General features: G+C 39.5%; 1 protein-coding gene across 9 annotated transcripts in view; it reads left to right on the plus strand.

Moving 5' to 3' along the window:
* Positions 1–26,250, plus strand: part of Rdx (roadkill) — a 56,100-nt gene that overhangs the window by 24,843 nt on the left and 5,007 nt on the right. For 3 of the 9 annotated variants that reach the window (XM_064134347.1, XM_064134364.1, XM_064134356.1), the window contains exons 3-4: positions 22,603–22,747; positions 25,722–25,858. In XM_064134347.1, the coding sequence (XP_063990417.1) occupies positions 22,603–22,747; positions 25,722–25,858 (282 nt within the window). Of the gene's footprint in view, positions 1–5,109; positions 5,535–14,962; positions 15,565–22,602; positions 22,748–25,721; positions 25,859–26,250 lie in introns of those variants that run through there. The other 6 variants (XM_064134316.1, XM_064134309.1, XM_064134371.1 and 3 more) reach the window with 6 other exon arrangements.

Here is a 26,250-nt window from a genome sequence, read left to right on the forward strand (position 1 = left end):
GGCCGAGCCCCGTCGCAGTCTCCACATATACTTTTACTCGATCTGAAAACTCACTATACATAGCATTTTAATACACGTGCAGTAGTCCCTGGCATAGTTACACGGGTAGGTTGAAAAGCACGCCCCAATGAAAGGTAAACTGCACCTTCTCCATCAGCCTCCATTACACCAGATACCTTCTGTATTTCGTATCCAATATCATTTGTCCCGCCTCGTACGAAACGTTTTATCGAGTGAGCTCCTGGAGACTTTCACTCGATAGAAATCCCCCCATTAAATTCTGAAAACATGGAAAATAGAAACGAAAAGATGGAGAGGGGAGAGAGAGAGAGAGTGAAATAAGGGAAGAAAAAATACATATTTTTTTTCAGTCTCATTTGCTCCACCATTCCGCATTATACCTCAAATATTGGGGAGCCCTGTTTGTGTCCGCCAATAGGCAGCCACCATTTTGAAAGTGGAAATGTACGGAGGGTAGTCCTGGGGACCTCGTTGACCAGGACAACGAACCCCTCGTGATAACCTGGGGTTTCGTTTTTCCCCCTAGCTGACAGTTCTGGCTCTCACGTCTCCCTTCGGCACCCCCGTATCTTCTTTCTACTGGTGAAAAAAAAAAAAAAGCCCTCACTTCCTTCAGCCCTTGTGCCTTCCATTCTCTTCAACTACCAACTCACCCAGCCCGCTCCACCACTTCCCTTCACCCTATCATTAATTTTCAGAACCGGTGTTTTCAACTGGATAAAATCCTGTCGTTCATCATCGTTAAATTATATACCCGATTTTCATTTTTATTAATGATAGACCGAGGACTTGTTAAAAGTGATTGTGATTCATTACTTTTTGAATAAATTGTGTGACAATTTTACAATAATGTGGCGTACGGTACTTTCCATTCAATTGTCAATGGCTCCTCACTAAACGTAATTATTTAGATCAATTATCTATCATTTTAAAGTTTGAAATGCGGGCACTTTCAATGTGAAAATATAATTGAAAAATTCTTCTCGAAATAAATTGAATAACTTTTCCTTCAGATCTTGAAATTGATTACGAAAACTCTCTAGTAGGCGAGTTTGGAAATATAATAGGTAAAGTATATTTCGAATTACAAAGTTTCATCACTCTCCGACTTTGTTTGCTGTAAAAATGGATTATTTATGGGTACTGCTTGAGGGGAATCGATGAAAAATATCCAGTAGGAAGTATTCTGGAGATATTAAGGCCTGGATCAAAGTAACGTTAGCCCCAACATCTGCCACCCTACCAATCACTCTCGTCAGGTCAGGGACAAAAGAAAAATAGTCGAAGAGTTTACCATTCTCCCTCTTCGCCTGCATCTGCCACCCACGATGCTTCTCAATTCCCTTTCCACGTCCCTTGGTAAATACCTCGGACCACCGGAAAAACCTCCCCGGAGGCCCCTACGTCAAAGAAGCATCGATATCCCCAGAAAATCCAACAATCATCCATCTCTCCCCACCGAAAATCGATTACACAAACTTCAAAAAAAAATATATAAAATAAAATAACCCCTCATCCTTTTCACCGCTCTTTGATCCCCTAATCTTATCAGTCCCACCTGAATGCATCTGGACGACCTAGTGATACAGTTAGAAACCACTAAACAATCCGCGTTATATTAACCTCCTAGTATCCACCACGAGGATCGAGGTTAACGATAAGACCTTTTCTTCTTGGTGTTGGGAACGAATGGAACACATGGCCATCTGGAAATTACCATCGTCTGGCTTTTTATTTCAATTGAGAGTTCAATCGATGCACTCAGAAAAAAAAATATCATCACGAAATTATCCAAAGTAGGCTAAGTGATGAAAGAAGATGGAAGAGAATAATTTTTGGAACACATGCCGAACATTTTTTTTTTTTTAATTTCTTTCGTTTCCTTTCACAAACAGTAAAAACCTGTGTGCGTATTTCACTTGTTCATTGTAGATCTTCTTCATCCACTGAAAAACGTCTTAATGAAATGAAAATTCGTGCGAATTCCCTACGAATAGGCGCTGAAACATCTTCATTCATTCAGACATTCTTTAGTCACTGAAAAATGTCAACAACTAGTGTGGGAAATTCATTCATTCACACGCCTCCAATGAAATGGGAATCAAAATATGAATAAATTTGTCTACGAAAAAAAAATAATTATTTGCACAAAGGGAAATCTTAAAAGCAAAAAAGTCTCAACTCTCTCTTCCTCTTGTCTTCCACCCCCGAAGAAAAAAGAAAGTCCTCTTCCGCCACTTTCTATTCGCTCCTCTCCACCGTCATCTGTACCACGAGTTTTGCTTTCCCATGATCTTTGACAACGTAACATGTACCGATACATCGAAAAAACCTTAAATAATCTCGGCATGAATTTTTATTTCGGTCTCCCCCTGGTTTTTATTTTCCTCTCTGAATATGAAACAAAGGAACCTCTGCCCTGCATGGACAAATGTGGATCAAAGTGTGTGTGTGTACGGTTCTTTTTGAGAGGTGTCGAGGGTGAGGAGTAAAGGAGGTGGGGGAGGGGTTAGTGTGGCATAATGGCGGCTCGAAAAAACAAGGCAAAGTGAGGTGAAGAGAGCTGACCTACTGTCGCAAGTGGCTCAGGGCCGTTGCTGTCCAAATCATTCTCCATCTCGCTCGCACAACCATCTTGGATGGGCTCTTTCGCCCATATTTCTCCCATTGACGCCTACAATGATGACTTTTTATCCGATATATACGGCCTGATGAGCCGTATATATTCATATCTACGACCTTTTGACAAACCCCTCGTCTTTTAATCGAATAAAAGAGGCAATGAGAGACTTGACGAGGTTTCCTTCAACTCGGTGAGTTCATAATTAATGAAACATTATTACACGAGACGAAAAATCATCATTGATGAGTTCTAACTATAAATAATTAATGACGGAATTGAGAATTAAATTCTTATGCACGTTCATGTCGGTACAAAATTTAATGAAATCGTATTTTTTCTCCTCCGTGTTTTCTCAGTCACCTTTTACTCAGCTTCCTTTGGTACATTCCAATTATACCTGAAGAAAGGAATAAAAGTACAAGATAAGCGTTATTTTTCTCTCGTACACGAGCAGCAAAACAATGCTCGTGTACCGGCATTTTTATCCCGTCTTGTAACATCGCCAGAATGAATGATACAATCGTTGGAAATATCGACTTTAATCCTATCAACCACCAATTGTGTATCAGTCTAGCCGGTTCACTTTCGATATTACCTCCCGCCCACAATTGGCAAGAGTGAAAATCACCAAGAGTCCTCGTATTTGCTCTCCCCAAAGGGGGGAACTTTCAAACTGTCCCACTCCTCTTTTTTTTCGTCCTCTTTTTCTCTCTCCCCCTTCACCTTGTCAGAAACCCCAGTCGAAAACGGCAATCGCCACAGCTAAAGCATTTTCACCCGTCAGATATATAACGTACCACCAGCACTTTTCACATTACGCCCAATGCCTGAGACGCTTCACTTTCCATTGGTGGAGTTTCATTCCAGTTTTCATTTAATTAATCGCAAAATTTCTACGATCAGTCGTTTATTCAATTCTATTCAAAGTTTCACTCTTATTAATACTGACTTTTTTTTTTACAATGATTTATGTATTTTTGAGAATTTGAAGGGGGGAACAATGGAGACGTGGAATAAATTGGCAAATTTCTCTTCCGGTATAATGTAGGGTATAACCTGCCCGAAACCATTAGCATTCAAAAACTAACCATTTGAAATCTAACGGGAGAATCGGACGAGGATTGCAAAATAGCACCCGAAAGTTGGCTTTTGGAAATTTCGTACATTCTGTGCTAATTGAGTCACGCTTTCGGTTCTTCCTCTTTTATAATTTTGAGGCCTTCAAATATCACGAGAGAAATTTTTTCGATAAATTCCATTGTTCGTGCGCATTTTTTTTTTCATATTAATATGAAGTTTTCAGTTTAAAAAATCACCTATTTTTCTTAAAGAATATCTCTCCATGTCATGTTGATCAAGATGTAAAAATAATTCAAGCGGTAAAACCTACTTCGGAAGCCAGTAAATTATGAAAAAATAATTTATTGTTTAGATGCAAGGGTAAAATTAATTTATCAAAGTGTTTCGAAACTTTACGGTCTGTTTTACCATTTTAATTTCATTCAAAGTAGCTGAGAAAGCGTTGTAACAAGACAAAAGAACTGAAATACGATTAAACTGTAGGAATTATGTATATACAGTTTCTTCAAGTAAAAGTTGCTCTAAACTCCAACTCCTCCAACACATTTGCGACAAAAGTTTCGATTGCCACCGGCGTATTCCTTAGAAACTTACGCGCCCGGTCTCTGTCTCCTCTCGTTTTTTTTAAGTTACTCATTTTCTTTTATTTACAGTCCCTCTCACCCTCGGCTTTCTCCTCCATTCTTTCTGGTTCGCGGACATAAGCGAGAGTTCGCGTCGCGTATAATAAGAGCACAAGTGTACAAAATTTCATCTATTGTTCGGTGAAACACAGGAAATAAATGTTTTAATGTAGCCAATTTTCGGGAAGTTACCTTGACTCACTCGTGAACTTTCTTTTCTCGAGTGAGAAGTTTTGTCAATGGATCACTGAAAATAATGTGGCTAAATGGACTGAAAGGCAGCATTTGGAGCCGGAAATTCATCATCATAATCAATTACATATTAAACAAATCCTCCTGGCAAACAGAATTCTCGTAATTGTCAATAAAATTATGACGAAGATGAAAATACTCAGATTCATACCAATTAATGCACTCGCCACGTGTCAGTTCCACCATATTGCTTACGCAATGCACCTCATAACCGATTAAGTAATCTCCACAAGTACTGGGCAATTCACCCACGTCCCTCAGTTGTCAATTTTGAATTCCCGTCAAATTTTCTCATAATGCATTAACCGTATTTTCACCAATTCCCACTCCACAAACTCATTTTTCTTCTTTACTCAATATTAATCAGCCATTGATTCTAACTGCACACTCAGCACGATACGTGTGACATCACTCGTCCTCGAATTACGTAAATGCATAGGCGCGCTGTGCAGTATGAATGCATTTTCCTTCTCAACCGCGCAACCCACCAATGATTCCGCCATTAGAAAGACGACTTTTTCAAGCTACGGAAGCGTCATCGATCGTTTCAATCGAGTGTTTCTTCTAGATCTCAATACCCGAGTTAACAATACTGTAGTGAAACTTTAAAAGTTGAATATAAAAGTTGTTATTTTGACCATAAAAATCATCATTGAACATATTTTCCCCCCATTTGTGTTTTTACGATTAATCTCTGAATATTCTGTGAAATAATCCGATAAATACGTCACAATTTTCCACTCCTCCGTTGAAATACTGACCATTAAAATATTTTCCAAGTGTCAAGAGCGAAATTTAACAATGAAATTTTAGTGATGAAAATAAAAATTATTGTCAACGATGTTGATGATGTCTGGGGCGCGGCTCGTGAGGATGATGCTAGTGCGTCAGCCGCTGTCCAAGGCCAACTCAATCTTTGTTTCGTCAATCCGTCGGTGAGTTAATGCCCAAACAATTGAACTCAACAATGGAGGAAAAAAAAATATATATAGCCAAGTTGAACGAGGCACAAAGTTATCTGACCTGGTTCATGAAGTTTTAAACAACTTTCCGGTCTGTATGAGGTCGTCACGGGCCTAACGGAAAAGAGAGGGACCAAAGAGACGATTTGGTATACGGGGCGTATAAATGATCATACAACGACGCCGCGTGGGTAAACTGTTACATGCGTTGAAAATGGTTATTTTAGACTGTGAGGTCGGTTAGGACGAATAAAACTAGCGCCCGAGGACGCCCTGATCTTCTCCTATACGCTTTGGCCTCGGACATTTCCGGCTTTCTCACAATCGCAATCTATCGACCAACAAAATTTATCTCCTCAATATCTTACTTTATTTATTCCGCTTCAGTATTCACCATTTCAAAGATCGAGAGGTGATATCGAAATACGGGAATACCTTCTGGGTACAGATTCTATTTTTTCTTATCAAATTCTACTCCAATAATTTTCAAGATCGTTCTACGTTGTTTCGTCCGAAGTAAAGTTCAAATTCAGAATATTAGAATAATTGTTGAATGCCCGGAAATTTAAGTTTAAATAGAGCTGAAATGAAAGCGCTGATGCCTCACTGCAAAAGTAGAAAAGGATTTCACTGAGAAAAAATGGACAAAGTTGTAGTTGGAGATTCTTAGAAAATTCCCAAATTGTACTGTGCTATTACGGCAATGTTAATAATTAAAGGCAATTCTTTTATCTTTCCACTTTCATGTCCACGTCTTAGTGAAATGTACTCCAATTTCGCTAGTATTCAAGATACTGAATACACAATAATAAAGTCACAAGACTGCATTATTATCAAAGTTTTCCATTACTCCGTAATCTTTCGTATGAAATTCAATTCGAGAAGTCATATCATAATGCTTCTCCAAGAAGCCTGACCTCGCAGTGTGATAAATCTACAGTCCGTTCTGTCAGGAAACTGATCTTGAAATTATTAGTAAAAATATTGAAAAGTCAATCTGCAACTCAGTAATACGATCGAATCATTTTTCCCATTGCCATTTTCAAGTGTCACATCAAAATAGGCTCAAACCCAGTCTTCAAACCGGAAATTCCCCCCCTGAACCCTGTGAACCCATTCTCATCAACAATTCATCGAAGCCCCCCTCGTACTTTTCACTTGACGTGAATATTTACGTAATTGTGTGGCTTGCTCGAAAATAGTTTGTTGAAAGGAGCGATTAATGCGTCGGATCTGGTGTAGACGCGAACTTCCGCATGGTGGAGCATTCCACCCCAACAGGATAGGGATGATAGGTATTTTCATTAGCCGAGTGGAAGATAATGTAAATCCTGGAATTTTTACGCTCCAAAGGCGACTTCAACGAAATGCCATTGACGTTAAATTTCTTTTACGTTGAAAAGCCAACTGATTAATCACAGCTCCCCTGTAAATAGAATCAAGTATTTATTATTCGCAATTGTCTCTTTCCCATTAATAACTATTGCATACACCCATCGATTTCCGGTGCTTTCACCTCCGGACAAAGAGGCTAAAGGACCTTCGAGTATCTTTTACAGTTCCATACACTAGACTTCACCATAGATTCATTTCTTTTCAAGCATCAAATCTATTGGTTCCGAAACACAACATGAACGTTCATCATTAATCACCCTTCGACCTGAATTATTATTTTTAATATTCGTGATTATTAAATAAATCAATGAAATGTGCTCGAATATCCTTAATAAATAAATAAAGCTATTCTCACGATAGACCAGCGCTACCAACTCTCGAGGTGCGTTCAAGAAACATCAAGTACGGGAAAAAAAAAAGAACTTGAAGGAAGTATCAGTGATTCCTCCCCCTAGGGCAATAACTCAAGAGCTATTCCACTCGAGGGCTTCGCGACGCGACCTTATACCTATGTTTCACCTCACTCCCCGCATCATCCGTTTTTCACAGTCTCCACCGTACCGTAATCTATATCCAAAGAAATTCGTGACATTGCCGGGAGCCTTGAAGGGAGAGTTGGGCTAGAGCCCCCAAGGAAATCTCGAATGCTGGAGAATTCGAAGGCTCCCCATGACAAAACTCCTCTCCAAAAGCACTCCCGAAGGCCACATCACCCGACGCACAACGATTTCTGGGGGTAAATTGGCCTGAAGACAGTACAAGGATTTTTAACTTTTAAATATATTTTTTTTCAATCGCTGTCGTCAGTCAAGGGACGTTGGTTCACTAATGACGTTCCTTTAATACCCCAAAAAGAATTCCTAGATTGTCATCACATGCCCCGTGAATAATGATCGTTCGAAAAAAATCCCTTCGAGTCGAAGAATGGATCAACTTTCTGTTTTTTTTTTTTTTTTGGAGTTAAGGATTGTTCGGCTCTCAGCATTATTAAACAGAGATTATCATCAAATTGTTGGTTTACTGACATTCCAGGAAAGAGAGAATGGAGATTTTGACATTTTTTAATCCCCCGACTCAACTAGGCAATTATCGACTAACAATTAAAGGCAGATGACAATCCTTAAAGTTCCTATCGACACAGGGACTCCGTTTCCCCTTGAAACATGGATCCAAGTGAATTAAAATCTTTTTGGAGTTGAAGAAGATTCATCGGTCCACCGATGACATATTTCCCAAGTTTCATTGGCTACTCAGTGTCCTATGAAGCACATTCACTCACAAGGTACCTCCGCCTTGACCGAGTTGAGCGCGATCCGTATCGGATCTCCTCCATCTTGACTTTGACCCTATTATATTGTGACCGTTATGACTAGATCATGTACTTAACCAGCCCAAATATTCAACCGTTGATCCCCACCCACCTGTCTCCGGTATACTGGGTACATTTAACTGCACATCCCAGTCGCGAGCTCTCGAAGACAACAAAAATTCGATTGCCCTGATATTTCCTCGTGAGAGAGAGAGAGAGAGACAAGTCACATGGATTATTTCTCTTATCCGTTCCCTCCACACCAAACTGTGCCAAGAATTTATGGGTTTTTGTGCCAGCTCTTCAACAATGTCAGCATTTTGTTGAATTGTACAACAAAACGATTCATTTGTTAATGTTCGAGCTCTTGTTATCGTATTTGCTTTTTTATCGCACTTTCAACGTTGAAATTTGACTTATCAATTACTTGAGTGTTTTATTTTTAACTCTGGATGATTTACTCACCCATTTCACCCAACAACATTGATCGTTTTGACTGGAAAATTGAAGTGGAAAATATTCAGGATGGTTAACGCAAAAGAGAGAGAGAAGCTCTCTCTATTGTCCACAAATAGTGGTGATAATTCACCCGGGATAATTGCAATGGCCACTCGAAACCGATAATGATCCCCTGACCTCTCTGTGCATGCAGAGTGAAGCGAGTTGACCGGGAGAGAAAACTTTTTACCCATTAATTTGTCTGGGTTGTTGTAACGCCTATCAACAAAAATAAATACGCTTACCAAGCTAATTGGGACTATTAAAACACGAGAGTAATCACTTCGGGGAGCGATTTGTGTTGTTTCATGAAAAAATAGAGATAAAAGAGATAGCTAAAAGATAAATAGGTAAATGAATACAGATTTAACATTTGCATTCAGCGATTATTCAATAAATATTTTGGAAGACCCTAGAGATTATTTGAAAATGATTCAATCGTTGCACGTAAATTATCGAATGATTTAATCATTTCTATCGTCACGTGAATCTGCTAATTCCATAGAATACTCCAGAATTTACCAAATTTTTAATACCACAATTGATCAAATTTCCCTCACTTGAAATAATAAATGAACAATGAACAGCAGGACATGAGGAATTTTGTCCTTTCACAAAATCAACAAAGGAACCTTTTCATTCTTATGCAATTTTCGTGTGGAATTATAGCGATTAGATGTTGCGAAAAAAAATAGACAGAAACGAAGGGGAGAAGAAATCTCCCCCGTTGGCAGTTGGAAATTCGTAGGGTGTTTCAATGTATAATACTGTACATACACAAATGGTGAAGCGACAGTGGTGGAGAAAGGAGAGGGAGCAGAAAGGTATAGAAGAGAGCTATCGACCAGGCACAAGCCAGAGAGCTGTACTCAGTGTATGGCAGAGCCGTTCGTCCCGTGACCTGACCTCGTCTGAACCCTCCATTTCCACTCTCTGCCTCGCTCACCCTAACACAATCACCTATACGTAACCTCCCATGTTCTCTTTCCCTCTTGCTCACACTCATGTACCATCTATTGCTACGGAGCAATGTTTCCCGGTTGCGCTAGAATTGGAACAATGCCCGAAAATAAAAATAAAAATTATAAACGAGAGTTCAAACAAATTGTTTCCCACCCTCTCTTTTTACCTCATTCGATCATTTTCATTGGCATGGTAAATTAATTATCAACACCGTCAGTACTTTATCCGCCGGTTCATCTATTATTTTTATTCTTCTCTATTTTGTTGGAGTATCAAATTCAACGAAAATTACACACGGAAAAGCACTTTATTCAATGTCAGAACTGAGGGGGGGAAATGCCAGATCCCAAGTGGTCGAAAAAACTATAGTCAAAATGAATAAACTGCTGCGAAACGTGTCAGTCTATCTGTTTCTACATATTCCACACATCTCACAGTTTCAACTCCCACATCACCCTCCATCCCCCACCCACCATGCACACCCAACAACTGTCTCTCTCACTCATGTATGTAGTTTGGAATTAGTTCGTCGCAAGCCACCAGCACGAAACCACAACGCCAGACACAGAGATATCTCCTCCCCTCACTATCAAAAAACGTACACGAACACTCATCTCATTTGCCTCGTGGCAACTTTCGTTCATCCCCTTTATTCGATGAATATTCCATGAATTTCTTTTTACGCCGGTGATTAACAATTTTGTTTAGTCATCTCAATCGTGAATTTTTAGTGACAAAATTTCGTGACATTTCATAGAAATCACTTTCAATCAAATCCAAGTCCATGACATTTTACAGAAATATTTTGAACAGTCGATATCGTTCCATCTGCAGAAAAAAAAAATATCAGATAATAATCGCGCAACCTCAGCATCCAATTCTCCGTCAATCCCCGAACTATTGCCAAACTGCAGTCCACGACATTTTTTATTCCCAATTGACTCCTTTCCATCGCCTTAAAGCAATGATCTCGACACAGACACAACAGCATTACAGCAATATGCCGTGCAGTTTGTAATGTGGAAGGGAGTTTATAAACGTCCAGTGAGAGAGATACAGAATAAAAAAGTGCACTGCATTGAAAAGAAAGGGACGGCTTAACACAGTTGGTACCCGTTGGCACATTCACCCTTTCTCAGCCAGACGTTTTGATTCGGGCCACTCTGGTGCAACCACCGGGCGTAAATAGGCTTTAGAAAGCACGTGTGCGCGCAATAGTGGGCGCCTGGTCACTGTATATATTTATTAACGTTTACTCGTAATGTAACCCTCCTCAGAAACGACGGAAATGTGTGTGTAGAGAGGTATAAGTACTTTTTAACTCTCGTTTTGTTTGAGTCACTGTGGTCTGGATTTTATTAATAGGTAATACACTGTCTGTTATAGTTATTAACATTTTTTTTTCACCGAGTTTTGCAAGCAAGTCGTAAAAGGGGAAATCAGTAAATGCTGTTGGACAATAATTTTCTTGGTTTTCATTTGTACCGATGGAAAGTGGGGTACGACGAAATGTCTACGTTTGTCGATAATTCTTGACTTAATGATACGATTATTATAAATCAAATTTTATTTCAAAGCCTGCAGAAAGGATTTGAAAATCGAAGAGAAAAGTGTACTGGTAATTTGCATTTACATCTTCGGCACTGGGAATTGAATTCAATAAAAGAACGTGAATCATGTGGCAGACTCTAGGAAAATTCGTAAATGGCTATTGCAAAATGTATTATTGCTTCATTGCATTATGGTTATATCTGCAAGTTAAGGGACGCCTGTACCTGGCTGGGGTTTTCCCTTATACTTGGATGGATGCGCCACAGGGGGTTGGGTATGGGAATGCGAACAGATAAGAAAGACCCGAGAGGGAATACGAAGGGAAACGCAAACAATAAAATCCAGAATTTAAAAATTCATTGTGAAGATTACGCCCTGTATCGATACCAATTTCCCGTAGCTACAAAATTCGGGGTAATTGCTGGTGTGATTTACAAATTATTTAATGACGAGTCACGTACACGAGATGTACACAATTCCATTGTGTACTCCGAAAATCCCCTGATTTTTTTACACAAAAAATTATTAAAAATTTCGAACTTTTGTACTAGAAATTGCAAAAGCAATTGATTACCGATGTCTTGGAACAATTGCAGAAATTACAAAGCATAAAATAAATTTAATCTCAGTACTTGTAAATATCTTCCGAAGTATTAATTAATTTTCCTTATCAGATATGTACATTAAACTCCAGTTAAACCGTGAACTACTCATCGTTCACAAACTACACGGCCCAGTTTCTACGAGAGTCATGTAGCTTGCGACAGCTGGACCGTGAGTTCGCTCGAGCCATTTTCATTTCCATCCGAAGTACTTTGAAAAACCCGCCCCACTCGTAAACTTCCCCCCCTGCATCTCTTCCAAAGCTCCGTTTGTCCACTCATCCTCACTTTATCTCCTCTATTTTTTATCGAAAAAACTTCCCACCTGAATGTTCGAACTTTCAAACGACAATTCGTAAAACCTTTACGGTGCATTATATTCGAGAGTTCGAGTCAAATTCTGACGTAATCAACGAATTAATTCATTTCGAACAGCCGGCGCTAGAGTCGTGAAAGTTACGTGACCCGGTGTCTCTCACTCCAGTCGAAATAAAAAAGAAGAAGTTTAAGCCGGAGAAATCCGTCCTAATTTCCTATCACAAAATTACGTCTGCGTCAAAATCCAATAGACTAATCATGTCACCCCGTGACTTACTCAAGCACAAATCTATTCTATTCCCCGATACTTGGAAGAAAAAAAAAAAAGAAAAGCCGTTGGGTATGAGAAGAGTGTTAATAGAACTTTGGGTTGGAGGCAAGGTCAACCGTTTAGCGAATAACGAAGGCCATCCATTATGATGTTAAAACGGTGGAGTTGTCGTTAAGTGTTGCGAAAAAAAAAACGACGCCTCCAATTATATTTGTGTATGTGCTGTGTGGCCTAAAAGCCACGGCCGTGGCTTTTAAGAAGAGACTTTGGTTTTCTGCCGCTGTAAAAGTCCCCTTACCCCCACCCCCTCTTGAACCGCTTTCTCTTGTCCTTTTCTTTCCTGAAGGTTTACTAGTGAAAATGTAGGGATAACTTGTTGTAATGAGGATTAGTGTGAAATGACCTCTAAACCCTGACACCCTCATAAAATAATCTGTAATTTTCCAAGTCCAGCCTCTTCCCATGTCGTTAAAAATTCATGCCAGTGATTGAAATTTCATGATTAGCCTGGATTTTGGGTTAATCATTTTCCGTGCCATTTGGAAGTAGTATTTGATTGATTCATTTGATTTGAAAGTAGAAAGACCTCGAAATTCAATTGGACGAGTAACAGTATCTCATTAGCTTTAATGGTAATGTGAATGTATCGTTGACATTGAAGGGTTAGTCTTTGAGAAAATTAATCATTTTTTATTTCGTTGGTACATGGTCAAAGAGTCAGAAGCGTAACGAGGAGTCACATTAGTTTAATGAGAAACACCGGAGAAATCTCGCTCTTGTATTGCAGATGACATTTTTAGTTTTGCAAATAAATCTCCAACATACGCCCGAATGATTATTTTGTGCGTTTTCTTTTATCATTTTGATTATTACAATACATTTCAGTACGTTTAATTGAAATTTACAAAAAAATCGTAATTTTCGAAGAATTCTCATAAAAATCAAATAAACAAATGGAACTAGTGTAATTATATTTTAACTTCGATTAAATGGCACTGAAGTTAACATGTTAAGCTACGATTTTACGTGTTCGAAGTATATTATCCGAAGATATTCTCGGAATTTTGATTTTCGAAAACTACAAAGCTTTGACACATCTTAAATAAACCGAAAGTCAAATTATTGTTGTCATCTTCGAACTCCATCGGAAGACACATCTCAATCAAGTTTCCCGTCATTATTTATTGAACTCAGGAGTTTTTTTCAATCTATTCCGGCTAAAGCAATAAACATGCACCGCAAGGGCTATCAATTTGCTAATAAAAACCAGAAGCTCCTCCACCTCAATAGGGAGTAATATCCAAAGACAGATAAGTGATCGTCAACTTTAAAACAATTCAAGAAGGAAAGTGCCTCATCCAGTTAATCGGCTCGGTCGGTAAGAGCGGGCATAATACCATTTCCACATTGCCATCACTTTTCTTGTTTACGATAAACTGTCTTCGTGAGTACATTGATGCATGTGTACGTGTCTCCCTTCGCTTTCGGTGCACCGGCGCATACGTACGATGCCCGCACGTGCCGCTGCACGTGCTCGCCAGTTAACGCCTGTGAGAGGTCCCCAGCCTATTACTTACCAAAACTGAAGAAATAATGCAGCCTCGAGTGGTGGTGAACCCAAAAAAAAAAGTAAATGGGTGACAAGTTTCGTGTAGAAGGTACTGAGAATAAAAAAGCTTTTTTGAGTTGAACCCATACACCCATGGCCGCTCGTTAAAGGGGGTCAAGGGGACCTTTTCCCCCGGGCCAAACGCTCTCCTTCCGTCCTTTATTAATAAACTCGTTTTCTTTACCCCATTAAGAATACTAAAATTATCACCAAATATTACAAAATACTTACGACACTTGTTTTATTCTCATTCTGCAATTCTTCAGCAAATAATAACACGCAACTTGAATTGTTTAACGGCATCAAGTGGAGCAAGTTCATTGTCATCAAAATAAAAAATAATCAGACATCAATGAAGATCAATTGATGAATTACTCAATTTCAATAGTCAACTATTATCAATTCAGGGCAATTACTCATTTAAAATAATATTAAAAGAAGATGGAAAGAAAGTTGGGAATTTTTCATGTCTCTCTTCTCATGCTGTTGTATTGTCAATCGTACCAGTGAAAATATTCCCCACAATACCTGACGAAAAAGAAAACCTTTAGCCCCCAATTCCCAGGGAAAATAAACCTAATCCCACCTTTTAAAAAAAACCGTAGTTCCACAACAAAGGGCGCTTTGGGGGATGTTGGTTTCTCATTTCCTGCGTCGCTGTCTCCATCATCTGAAAATCCAATGCTCAGTGATATCTTCACCTCACCACGAGGTCGCACACGACTGCGCGGCAATGGTGGGGGCGCAGACTGAGGGCCGAGCTAAGCTCAACCCACCACTGCTAGCCGATTTCAACCGATTCCACCCGACATCACCCACACACAATCGGCCATCGTCTCAACATCACTAGAACTGCTAATGGCGAGTGGGGGTAACCGGTGAGGCTTTCAACGTTTGCCTCAGTCGTGCCACTACCGAGGTCGGAGTCGGAGTCGAGACTCGTGATCCATACAGTCGTCCGAGCCGCTTCACCGCAAGCGCCAGATCACGAAAATCACTCCATCTTTTCTGTTCTATTCAGTTTACAATTATTCTCCCAAACTCTATAAATGTACTTAACATCAGCAAAGTCAAAGTTCAATCATCACTGAAATATTAATCCGTGGAATCGTCGTGTGTCATCCACAAATTCTCCAAGGATTAAAATTAGTTGTCAAGTTTTGTGAGTTTAAGCTGAAAATCACAAATATATCAAGTGAGTGTGCCAGTGATAAGTTAATCATCAATTACAAAGAGAAAGAGAAGAGAAAAATAAATCCCCGTTGAAATTGATCATCACGGATTTGAGTGTAAATGATCAAATCGTCGTTAGTGCTTAGAGTTAGTATAGGGTGGATATGACAGGCTCGTTGACCACCCACAAATTAACATTATCAAATCGTGCGCATGTGTCCAGTGGGATTTAACAACAAAACTCTGGTCGCCTATCTGGATACCTTGACGACACCACCAGCTGGACTGTCTCATGTCAGGATGGCGCTGGCGCGGTACGTTCAAGTCTCCATACAATCGGTTGAAGCTAGTACCATAACTTCCAACGCACAGATACATATGATAATAAACCTCCAAATTGAGTCCTCGGTTTTATGAATTATTAGGGACCAGCGGACAGATAAAATGAGAGAGAAGAGAAAAAAAAATCCATGAGTGACAATTAAGGTCGAGTGCGAATGAGTTCAGCTCAGTGGGGGCAGACGCGCTTGTTGTATACGAAGGCAAAACCAGCCGCGTAGCCTCGTTAAAGCTCGTGCGCCACGGCGTTGGAGCTCTCCAATTGCTTCGAAAATTATTATCGGCCGCGATTCAAACCCGGATCGACCTCCTTGTAACCTCAAGCCCGTTATTTACGGCCCGAGAGTTAGAGCCGTCATCTCCTCCCTCCACCTCAACCCCAACCCTCATTTAACCATTTCGATTTCTCCTCGATGCCATCGCCACAACCACTAAACACTCGCCCTAGTGTTTATTTTCGAATTCGCATTCACAAAAATGTGAAAAATATCAAGTTATCAGTCTCAATATAATCCTCAGGCTATATATCTGCCTCTGCTCCATTCCACCCAATTTTTTCCTCATCACTTGGTTATGAAGGATGCACCCACTTGTGAGGAGAGTTTATGAAAACGTATGGGAGGGACGTGTATTCATTCGGTGCATTCTATTCGAAAGTTTTAACATTCTGACGACAGCTGGATGAATACTTTCAAGGCAACTGATGACATTTTGAATTGTGGAAAGGGGAGAGGGGGAGGGAGGGTAACAGGGATTTTTGTATTTGTTGTTGAAAGTCATTGTTTCTTTGTCTTATTGTGGAAGATAAGAGTTATCTCGGATTTATTCATCCAGAACAGAGCACAACACAAATCACGTGAATTAATCGCGAGGCTATCTCGATGCATTTTAAAGAAATTGTGAATAAATGATGAATTGAATCTGTGTTTTCTGACCACTTTGTCCTCAGTTTCCTGCTCAATGCGGTGGGCAAAGGAATAGTTGGTGATTCATACCGGAGGGTCATAAAGACTCCTTTCTAGTTCCGGTGGGTAGATAAAAAGTGAAAAAGAAAAAGAAAATAAGATGTGAGTAAATGCACTTTCTGGAGGGGTTATTAATTCTCGAGGGTTTGACATTGAAAAATTGGAGGGGAATTAAAATTAACGTATAGTTTTGGCATCGATGCGACACAAACAGAATTAGAATGTAGGAAATTGGCGGTGTGTGTAGCATCAACTGGTTGAACGACTGTTTGAGGAAGAGGTGATGGAGGGGAATAACAATGAATGTTAAACAGCTGAGACAGTGTGTAGTACCTTTTCCGCAATCGTCATTCGTTAATTGCCCATTCCAATTCTCATTTGATCTTGTGATCAATTTATTCCCGATAAATTCATGATTAATGTCCGGGAGTTGATGAATTTATGCGAAAAAAATTTTTAATGACATCGTTCAATCATCGAGAATTGTTTTTATTAGCCTTTGTATTGTGAAAATATGATGTTTTCCATTATTATTTTAAAGGCTCAGTTTATCATATACAAATTGTTTATGGTTAAGGGTTATAAACATTTTCTCAAGTTCACTTATAATCGCACTTAAACCACGTGTCGCACGTTTCATCAATTTCCGAGGTCGGCAGCACTCTCGCGTCACGTTGTTTATTTCCCTTTCCTAACAGTCGTATACTTTTTACTAAACACGTGGAGTATGTCACCTCCACTCATGCTCAAGAATTTTCTGCATTTAATTTAATTGTTTTTCCGATTATTTAACTGCGCAATTGATGAAAACATTTTAATTCCACTATAAATTCGACCTCTGAACATGATTTTTCGTTTAGTCGTTACTTGTAGCCACTGAACGTCATTATCGATCGGCATTCAGCCCCCGGAGTTGTTCTCAAACTGGAAGAAAAAAAAAATATTGTACTGAGAAACTCGCGGAGAACTGGGCGTCCTTTGTTCAACGCCGGACGCAGCTGTCGATTTATCGTCGACCTTCTCGTCTCTCTGTCTTCACACACTCTAGTGACACTGGTTTTCATTTTTTTTTTCACCACGAATAAAAGAACCAACCGAGAGTAAATGAGAAACACCGTAGGTTTTTTAAAGGTACCATTGAAAAAGTTCCCTTTAAATTCAACAAAGAGGCTAACAAATGCCACTTTGAATGCCTCCAATCAATTTTATCAATCTCAGTCGCAGATAAAATGCAAAATTCAACTGCTATTTTTCAAAACTCACCGTAACTGCAAACTTAATCAATGACAGACTCGTAGGGCATTCAGTGGAGGCCCAGTGCACAAAGCGCTGGAGAACAAATAAAAAAAAAAAAAAGGGGGAGTAAAAGAGAAGAGTGCAAACTGGAAGGGTAGAGCGTGTCCTCGGCTTTGGTTAACCTTCGTTTCAAGGGTACAGGGCCGTTCATGGTTCTCTCAAGCCAACTACAACCGTTAACCCTTTTATTCTTCATCAACTACCGCCATTTTTCTGCACATATCCGAAAATTCAAAACAACCCTTGTATTTACTTCACGCCGCACCCAGCCTCTTCACTATTCATCTATTCATCATTTGATTACGAAATCATGATGAAAAGGTAGAATTTTGACATGATGCAACTGGAATTTTACGGAAGTGAAAATAAACATTGCATAATCGACAACACTGCAACGTTTTATTCGCCGTAAAACTGTTTATTACCCCATCCCACTCGTTTCACGCGTCTTCAATCATGTCTCCTCGTTTCAACTTCAAACTGAAGGTTTAAAAAAATATCTCGTACGGTGAAATGTTCGTTCGCTGTGTTCCGAATGTTCTTTGCCAACCTCTATAGTTTTTTTTTCCCCTCTTGTTTCCTTGATTTTTTTCCCCCCTTTCTCGCGGAGTTAACCCCCGTAGGGGCTCGCCAAGAGTTCTACCTTGGTCGAAAGCACGTCTTGACTCCTCGTCCTTGTTCCCTCTTTGTGGTCGCTCTCTGGTTCTTTTCGTTCCAGCGGTCGTACAGGGGCCACTGCCCCTGGGACGTGGGATACCGGACGACCTTGGGACTCATGGCCAATTTGCGAGGTCCTACGACAGGGGCAGTGAGGGGGGGATATATACCACTGGAGGCCCTTTATACATCGTGCCGCTGATATTACAACTATTGGCGAATATTTAGTTTGGAAATTTATCTTCGGAATATTCATTCCCTTCTTTCGAGGTACGAAAAATCGTTCGAACATATATCATGTGAACTATTCCATTTTTTAAGTTTTTTACTATTCGGAAAACTCGGGAAAATATATCTCAACATTTTGTTATAATTTATGACGATATTTTCCGTTGTTAACTGTCGAAGAAATAATTCAAGTGGGCATTGTCACAGGTTGGGTAAATTGAGTCGTTGAATTCTTTTTCTTCATTGGCATTCGTTGGTAATTGAGACATTACTGAGTTTAGATTATTTATGAGTGCGATAGCAACTGCACAAAGTGCAAGAAAACAATTTTAATTCATGAATTGCACAGAATGATGATTATTATCATCAGGATGTGGCGGCGGATAACGAGAAAACCGGGTTCCTTGAATCAGTTGTACCAGTTGAAGCCAGTGGAATTTGTGTTATCGTCAGTCACTGACAGACTGAGAGAGAGAGAGAGGATGAGGCATAAGTTGTATTTTAAGTCCTGACTCATTGAATTATAGATAGCCACATTTTGTTATGTTCATTATCAAGTCATAAATCTTATCGTTTTATTGGCGATTTTTTTTTGCAACGATTGTGAGACATTTAGCTGCAATAGTTTTCAGGAATTTATGAACTCTCCTTTGTCTAGATTCTTTAGAAGTGAAGAGACAATGATTGCATTCATTGGAATTGTGACACATTAAATTCAGAAATAGGACCTGCCGCATTTATTTCGTTGCAATTTTTCTATAATATCTCTTCAATTTTTATAATCATCTATCGAAAACGAGAGAAAGCCTACACTCACAGGCCTATAATTTTCATGCCGATAGTAGTTGCAACGTAAGTCGTGCAATGGTGACTAATAGCCGTTGATTTATATGCGGCGAGAGTTGATTTATCGAATGAACCTGGAGGGCTTCTCCACACAACAGAATCAACCTGAGATCGGGTATTGGGATATACAGTGAGAAGGAGACCACGGTATAGTTATTGCTGCGAAAGCGAAAACTGTAGGAAAGTAGACGGCATAAACTCACGGTCTAATCTGCGAATAATGGCGAACGAGATACATTTTAAAATCCAATGGCAATCGATTTCACCGTATATTCTGCTGCATCTCTTCAAACGGGGGAAATAAAAAAAAAATTATTACTCCCTCTTGAATGCTATCGAAACACGCGAGTGCACTCGAGCCTAGGATTTATATCTCACGTATCCTGACGCTGATTTATCTTCCTCTGATTCTCGCCGGGTGCAGCTTTAATCTTTCGTTACCGACCGAGCCATTTTTTTTTCACTCCCAGGGGCAGGTGAAATGAAAAAATCATTCAAATTAAATGGAAGAATCAAATTAAGGGATTATTGAAGGGTCTTTTTTTTTTAATTTATGTCTACAAGTAAATTTGTTCTTGTACTTCAAACGATAAAATTAGCCACGGCAGTGTTAACATAATGCCAAGTGTGGCGTGTCAGCTCGAAGCTGTCTCGTGCCTGCCCTTGAGGAGTGTTAGCCTTTGTCTTATCACAACTCGGGGCTCGGCAAAGCCAACTAGCCTTGACTTCACGCGCGCGCACTAATGTTCGTGTACTGACTTTCCTGCGGCACATTGGGCCCCTCTCAATATACATTCAATCTAGAAACAATCTATTCAAATATTCTTTGGAGAGTTTTAGTCAATAATTTTGTTGAAAATGCCAGGTGGAATGAATTTCATTCCATAGTCAATGATTAACTCATTATCATAATGACAGATATTGTGTCCTACAAATGCCTAACACGATTTCAGTTGTGATGTCATAATGCAAATGTTTCTTAACATGATTATATTCAATAACAAAATTCGTGTACCAAGCTGAGTGGTTTATTTTTATCTGCCAAGAAAGCGAAACTGAATTTCATCAATTTTGCTTCTCTCATTTTCCTTTTTTTCATTCTATCACATTATAATCGGCCCGCACATACTGTGGTAATACCAGTTTTCTTCGCTCCACATTGATTCAAATCTGACCTTAATTATGCCAATGCTCATGGAGAGTTCATTGGAGATTAAGTAAAAGAGAAAATGTTATTGGGTTTAATTCGATTCTTGTGGTTTCAATTGAATTGGATTAATAATTTCCCACGAGATAGAGAGAAAAAAGGGGCGACGGTGGGGAGGAATTGATTGCTCGTGGTGGATAAAATTAAACAATTAATGTGGCGCTTGTGAGGCGTCGGCAAGCCAGACCAAAGTGGCACAGAAATGTATTTATTCCTGGGGTTGATTTGGCAAGCGCCACGACTCTCAACTGCCACTATAATTACGAGCGTTTCCAAAGCGCTCTATAGGCAGTTTTCACTTGACTTCCTCGTTTTCACCCGTTCTACTTTCCCTTGGACAACTCCGAACTCAGTTGAAACCGCCTCCACACTGATTGAAGCCGTCCTTTAAAAGTTTTTTCTTCTTATTATTATTAATTAATACCGATCAATCTCAGTTGTTTGAGTACAACTATCTCTATTTGGATTTTTTTCTCTCTTCTGTTTTCTAATTGTCTGGATTTTCTAAGGAAAAGAAGGGTATTAGGCTTGGGCACTTTCTATGAACGTGGGTGAAAGTTGGAAGTCACTGTGAGAATTTAGTTTCAATTTTACCAATTTTCCAACTTTAAACAACAGTGACGAAATGAGCCAATTGTTTTTTCTACTGAGTTTAGATAATCCGGTAAATTTCACCTAGAAAATTACTCGGAAACTCCTCGCAACTCTTGCGCTTCTCCATTATTTCTCAAATAATCAGCGGATTAATTTCAAAGTCATACTTCTACGAATCCGAAAACGACTTTCGCCAACTCGTCTCTATTCCCATATTTCCGACATTCTCAGATTCATTTTTCACTTGAAAATGGAAAACGTGCGGCTGTAAGTCTCTCCTCGATTCCGTCCCAGCATTATAAGGAAGAAAAAAAAAATCCCATAGAAATATTTTCAAGGAGATGAAAAAACAGAATGGAAATAGTGAGAAGGGCTGACTAACTCAGGAAATAAAGGGAGTGCACGGGTAGAGGCATCGGCCTGGGTGAACACATGCACCATCACATGTACAACAACTAAAAAGGTATCCCACCAGCAGGTCCGATGAACCTGCGGGGCTAATGCACTCTCCATGACACTCGGAGTAGTTTCCGACGGGCAAAAAACTTTGCGTGCTAGCCGCCCAACACTCGTGAGGACAACTCAACCCTATCTCCCTTCGACAATTCTATTTTTTTTTTTCATACTCCACCCCTTTCACTTTCACCCCAGAATTTTTGATAAAAATAATGGCAGTTTGGCGAACAAGTTGAAGTTGCCCCCCCCTTCCCCCCTCCCCCCTTTAAATTATTCAATTGAATCGATTGCGTTGAACATCCCATCTCAGTATTTTTATTTTCTCACGATGATAGTAATTATTTTTGGTAGTGGAGCATTTCGTAATGAATTTTAATGCTCCATTATCATTTCGAGTTGAAATAAAAAAATTCCAATTTGTTTTGTTTAATTTTGCGCCATTGTTGGAAAATAATAGTGTAACTTGAACGTCCAATTATTTCGAACAGAAAACAATAATGAAAAATATATATTGTGGTCCGATGAACCTGATGGGGGCTAACATACACCAAGTTCCGTAGTTGGCTGCACGTGAATACTCTTCGTTTCTCTGTCTCACTTCATTCCTTCCATGAATCAGTCGATGACCCCTCGTCCCTCGACCCAAAAAACTAGCCCATTAGTGGCAACTATTAGGTTTATTACATTCTTGATATTCTGGGTATATTTGGAGAAAAAAAAACAAATACATTGAAGTAATGGCTTGCTGTTTTGTATTATTACAGACTTGCGGTGAGCGACTGTGCGCCTCAGACGTCGCGAGTCAGCTCAAACTTGCACAGCAGCAGTAGTATGGCGGTGAGCCGGGTCCCGAGCCCTCCGCCGCCCGAAGTAAACACTCCAGTTGCCGAAAATTGGTGTTATACACAGGTATGTATCACTAATATCAGAATAATAATTCCATTCCGTTTATTCCTTTGATGTTACAAATGTTTTTCTTGTTTTACATCGACTCCTGCTCTTCCCTCTGGTTACAGTCTCCCGGTTTATTTATGGGATATCTAATATCACCCGTTTCTTCTGCTTATACATTTGCTTACTAATATCAGAATAATAATTTCCGCCAAAATTACACTACAAGTTGCTCACCGTAATAGGAGGCCTGCACTAATGAGAAAAACTTAGAACTGTTGATTTTCCAGCTCAAGTAATTCCAAGACAAAATTAATGATTTTTTTCTGTCTATTTTTGGGATCTGGAGGTCCAGGGTGTTCAAACCTTTTGCGATTTAGTTACGTTAGTTGCTTCGGGAAATTAACTGAGAGCGAATTTCTTCTTAGCGTATTAAATTAACTCAAGTTGATAAGGTTTGCTTTCCACTTATTTATGACTTTGGATATTGAAAGTACTCCATCGCCAATAAAAATCATTGCTCGTTAATCAATAATTGATTATCGAAAGTAGAGAATTTCAAATGCATCGTAATAGCTGACTCCTTGTATGACGATTGGTGCGAAATGTCAACACAATAATTTGACCCACATAAATTTTTTTCACTTTTCATTATCAAGTTTATGGATAATTTTTCTGTCATCAAAGTATACGAGTCGAAATTAATTTCTCGAAAAAGAATAGAAGTTCCTCAAAGTAATGCAATGATCACACATCAGATTTGGGTCACGTGCAATGTTAAAAATTCGTTGAAAATCAACGACAATTTTCACATTAATTCTCTACCAGCATAGAGTCTCGTATTTTCGAATGAATCTCTTCCCGCGTAAACATACCGAGTGCGTATATCTATTTTTAAATTGGCTCGCTCACCAAGTGAATGACCTGCAACTAGATCCCTCCGCGCATTTAGTGACCGCAGAGTGACACGATTTGTAAAAAAAAAATTTTGAGGAAACAAAAAAAAAATCAGTGGACTTCCTCAAATCGTAAATATTCGTCGATACAGCGGACAGTTGGGAATCCTTCGGTAACCGGAAGTAACGAGCGTGTCTGGTGGTTGAACCCCTGTGCGCGTCACGTCCGTAGACGGTCATCCACGGGAGGATGATTCAAGGCCGATTGGCGCGAGCGCCGGTGACGGAGGCAAGAGAGTTGAACGACACTCGCGGGCCGTCGACCCCTCTCTCCTCTCCTCTCCCTCACTTTGATTCACCGACACCTGTATGCACCTTTTGTATATCCTAAAATCATCCTATCATCATTTCCCTTGAATGTCATCCGAGGACGAATGAGAGGGTCGTTGACCCCTTACTCCAACGTAATGCTGTAACAACTTGGAAACTTCCATTTATTCTCCACCATGTTACAGATTTTATGGGGGTATTCATTCGAGTTCTTTGTTATTTCATAACACTGAATCACTCCTTAATGAATTTCCAGTTGTGCGGTAAACGTTGAGGGTCGATGACCTGCCCCAAATGTCAAGAGATTTGTTCGGGAGATTTTACCAACGAGTGTCGTCCTTATTTTGTTGATCACAAATTCCTGAGATTATTTGGCGAATTTTGAAGAAACTTATGGATTTCGTGAAAAATTAAATCATCTATATTTTTTTTATTTCACACGACAAATTCATGAAATATTCGTTAATGAAAAATTCTATTCCAATTCTAGTCCCATCCTTTTCCTCCAGACGAATCTAAACCCCAAAAAATGTTGAATCCCCAACATGACCAATAATTGGACAAATAACCCCATCCTCATCAACACAAGACCTAAGGGGGCGTCGACCGCATGAATTCCTGCGTTACCTTCCGGCGTGCGCTCACCTGTAACACGCGAATTCCCCGGAGCCAGTCTCACCACACGGAAAACCATGTTTTCAAGGCTCTTTACACAGTGGTAACGATCGATTGCGTCTCTCTCTCTCTCTCTGTCCCTCGCTCTCTCTTCTTTTCACCCATTATTTCCGTAAGTTTTATTTGAGGCTATCGCACAATGACTCCAATGATAACCGAGGTCATTGGCCCATCAAGGCTCCCCAACGGCTCTTCAAGAGGCAACGGTGACAGATAAAAAAAATATTAGCAATAGATTCGGCGCTCGAGTCGGGTTCGCCAAGGTCACCTGACGTCAGGGATCATTGACATCGAAGGGGCTCGACCTCGTCACTCTCCTCCACCTTCCCCTTTTTTTAATGACTCATTATCATCTTATTCACTTTTTACCTCTGTTCAGAATCAATCGAGTCCTCGAAACGGTGAAAAACGCAAAAAAATCTCACCAAAAAGTGTAAAAACCATCCTCGAACGGGAATGATAAATTAATTCCGAGGGCAAATACCAATTATTATGCTTATTGTTATCGTAGGAATGTCAATGATACACCGTTACGCCCGTATCACGTTGTCCAACTATCCCAAGTGCTTACGTAAAAGACCACTGATTCCAATGTCCCTGACTTCGGCACGTGGAAAATACTTTTGTAAATTGTGTTTGCACTGTACGTGTGTCACTCATTTATATATTTTTTCTCTTTTCTACTGCTACGATAGTCGACCGTGAAATTGTTCGACAACGTCATTCAACCCTGAGGGTGGGTAGAGAAGTGGGAGGTGCACACGTTTTATTGTAGAGACACGAGTATTCTTGAGTGACGGGTGTCCTTTTGTCTTTTAATTTTCTGGAAGAGATTTTACGGTAACGTTAGCTTTAGAAACACTGATGATTGAAAAATTATGGCCACATCTTGACGATAGATAATGCACAACTTTTATTTAAATATATTGGACTGAATAATAATTTATACAGCAATTGAGAAAATTTCCTTAATAAAAGGGACTCAAAATATTTATGCCCATAATGATTATTGACTGTCATACATGGATTGTTATGCTAGATTTGTCCGCTAAAACGGGATAAAACTCTGACGTTGGTTATTGCATTTGAAGGTTTTGTGTGTACAGGTGAAGGTGGTTAAATTCAGCTACATGTGGACGATAAATAACTTCAGCTTCTGTCGGGAAGAAATGGGAGAAGTACTCAAGTCGTCGACATTCTCAGCGGGAGCCAACGATAAACTCAAATGGTAAGTTTCACTCTATTGAAATTATTTACAGTCGTAGAAATAAGAGAGTCAACAAAAATCAATCATCACTGATAAAGTAAAGAATGAGCATGACTGATGATTGTACTTCAGTATTATTTAATTTTCATGACTGTCAGTGAAAATTCATTGCATTACAAAATACCTACTATTCTTCGTGACAGTCAAATAAAATTATGAGGTACAGTAAATTGAGGCCAGTAAATTGGATTATACATGCAATTGATGGATTTCTATGCTATTCTGACATTTTCAATGGGCAATTTAACGAATTGGAGCTCCAATGGATTGTCAATGGTTTCATCTGTTCACGATTTGAAATACAAAACGTAATAGGTTGAGTGTAACAGAAGACAAATTGGTTTCCATTCGTT

This window comes from Diachasmimorpha longicaudata, chromosome 1 (assembly GCF_034640455.1).
Source record: "Diachasmimorpha longicaudata isolate KC_UGA_2023 chromosome 1, iyDiaLong2, whole genome shotgun sequence".
Classification (NCBI taxonomy): domain Eukaryota; kingdom Metazoa; phylum Arthropoda; class Insecta; order Hymenoptera; family Braconidae; genus Diachasmimorpha; species Diachasmimorpha longicaudata.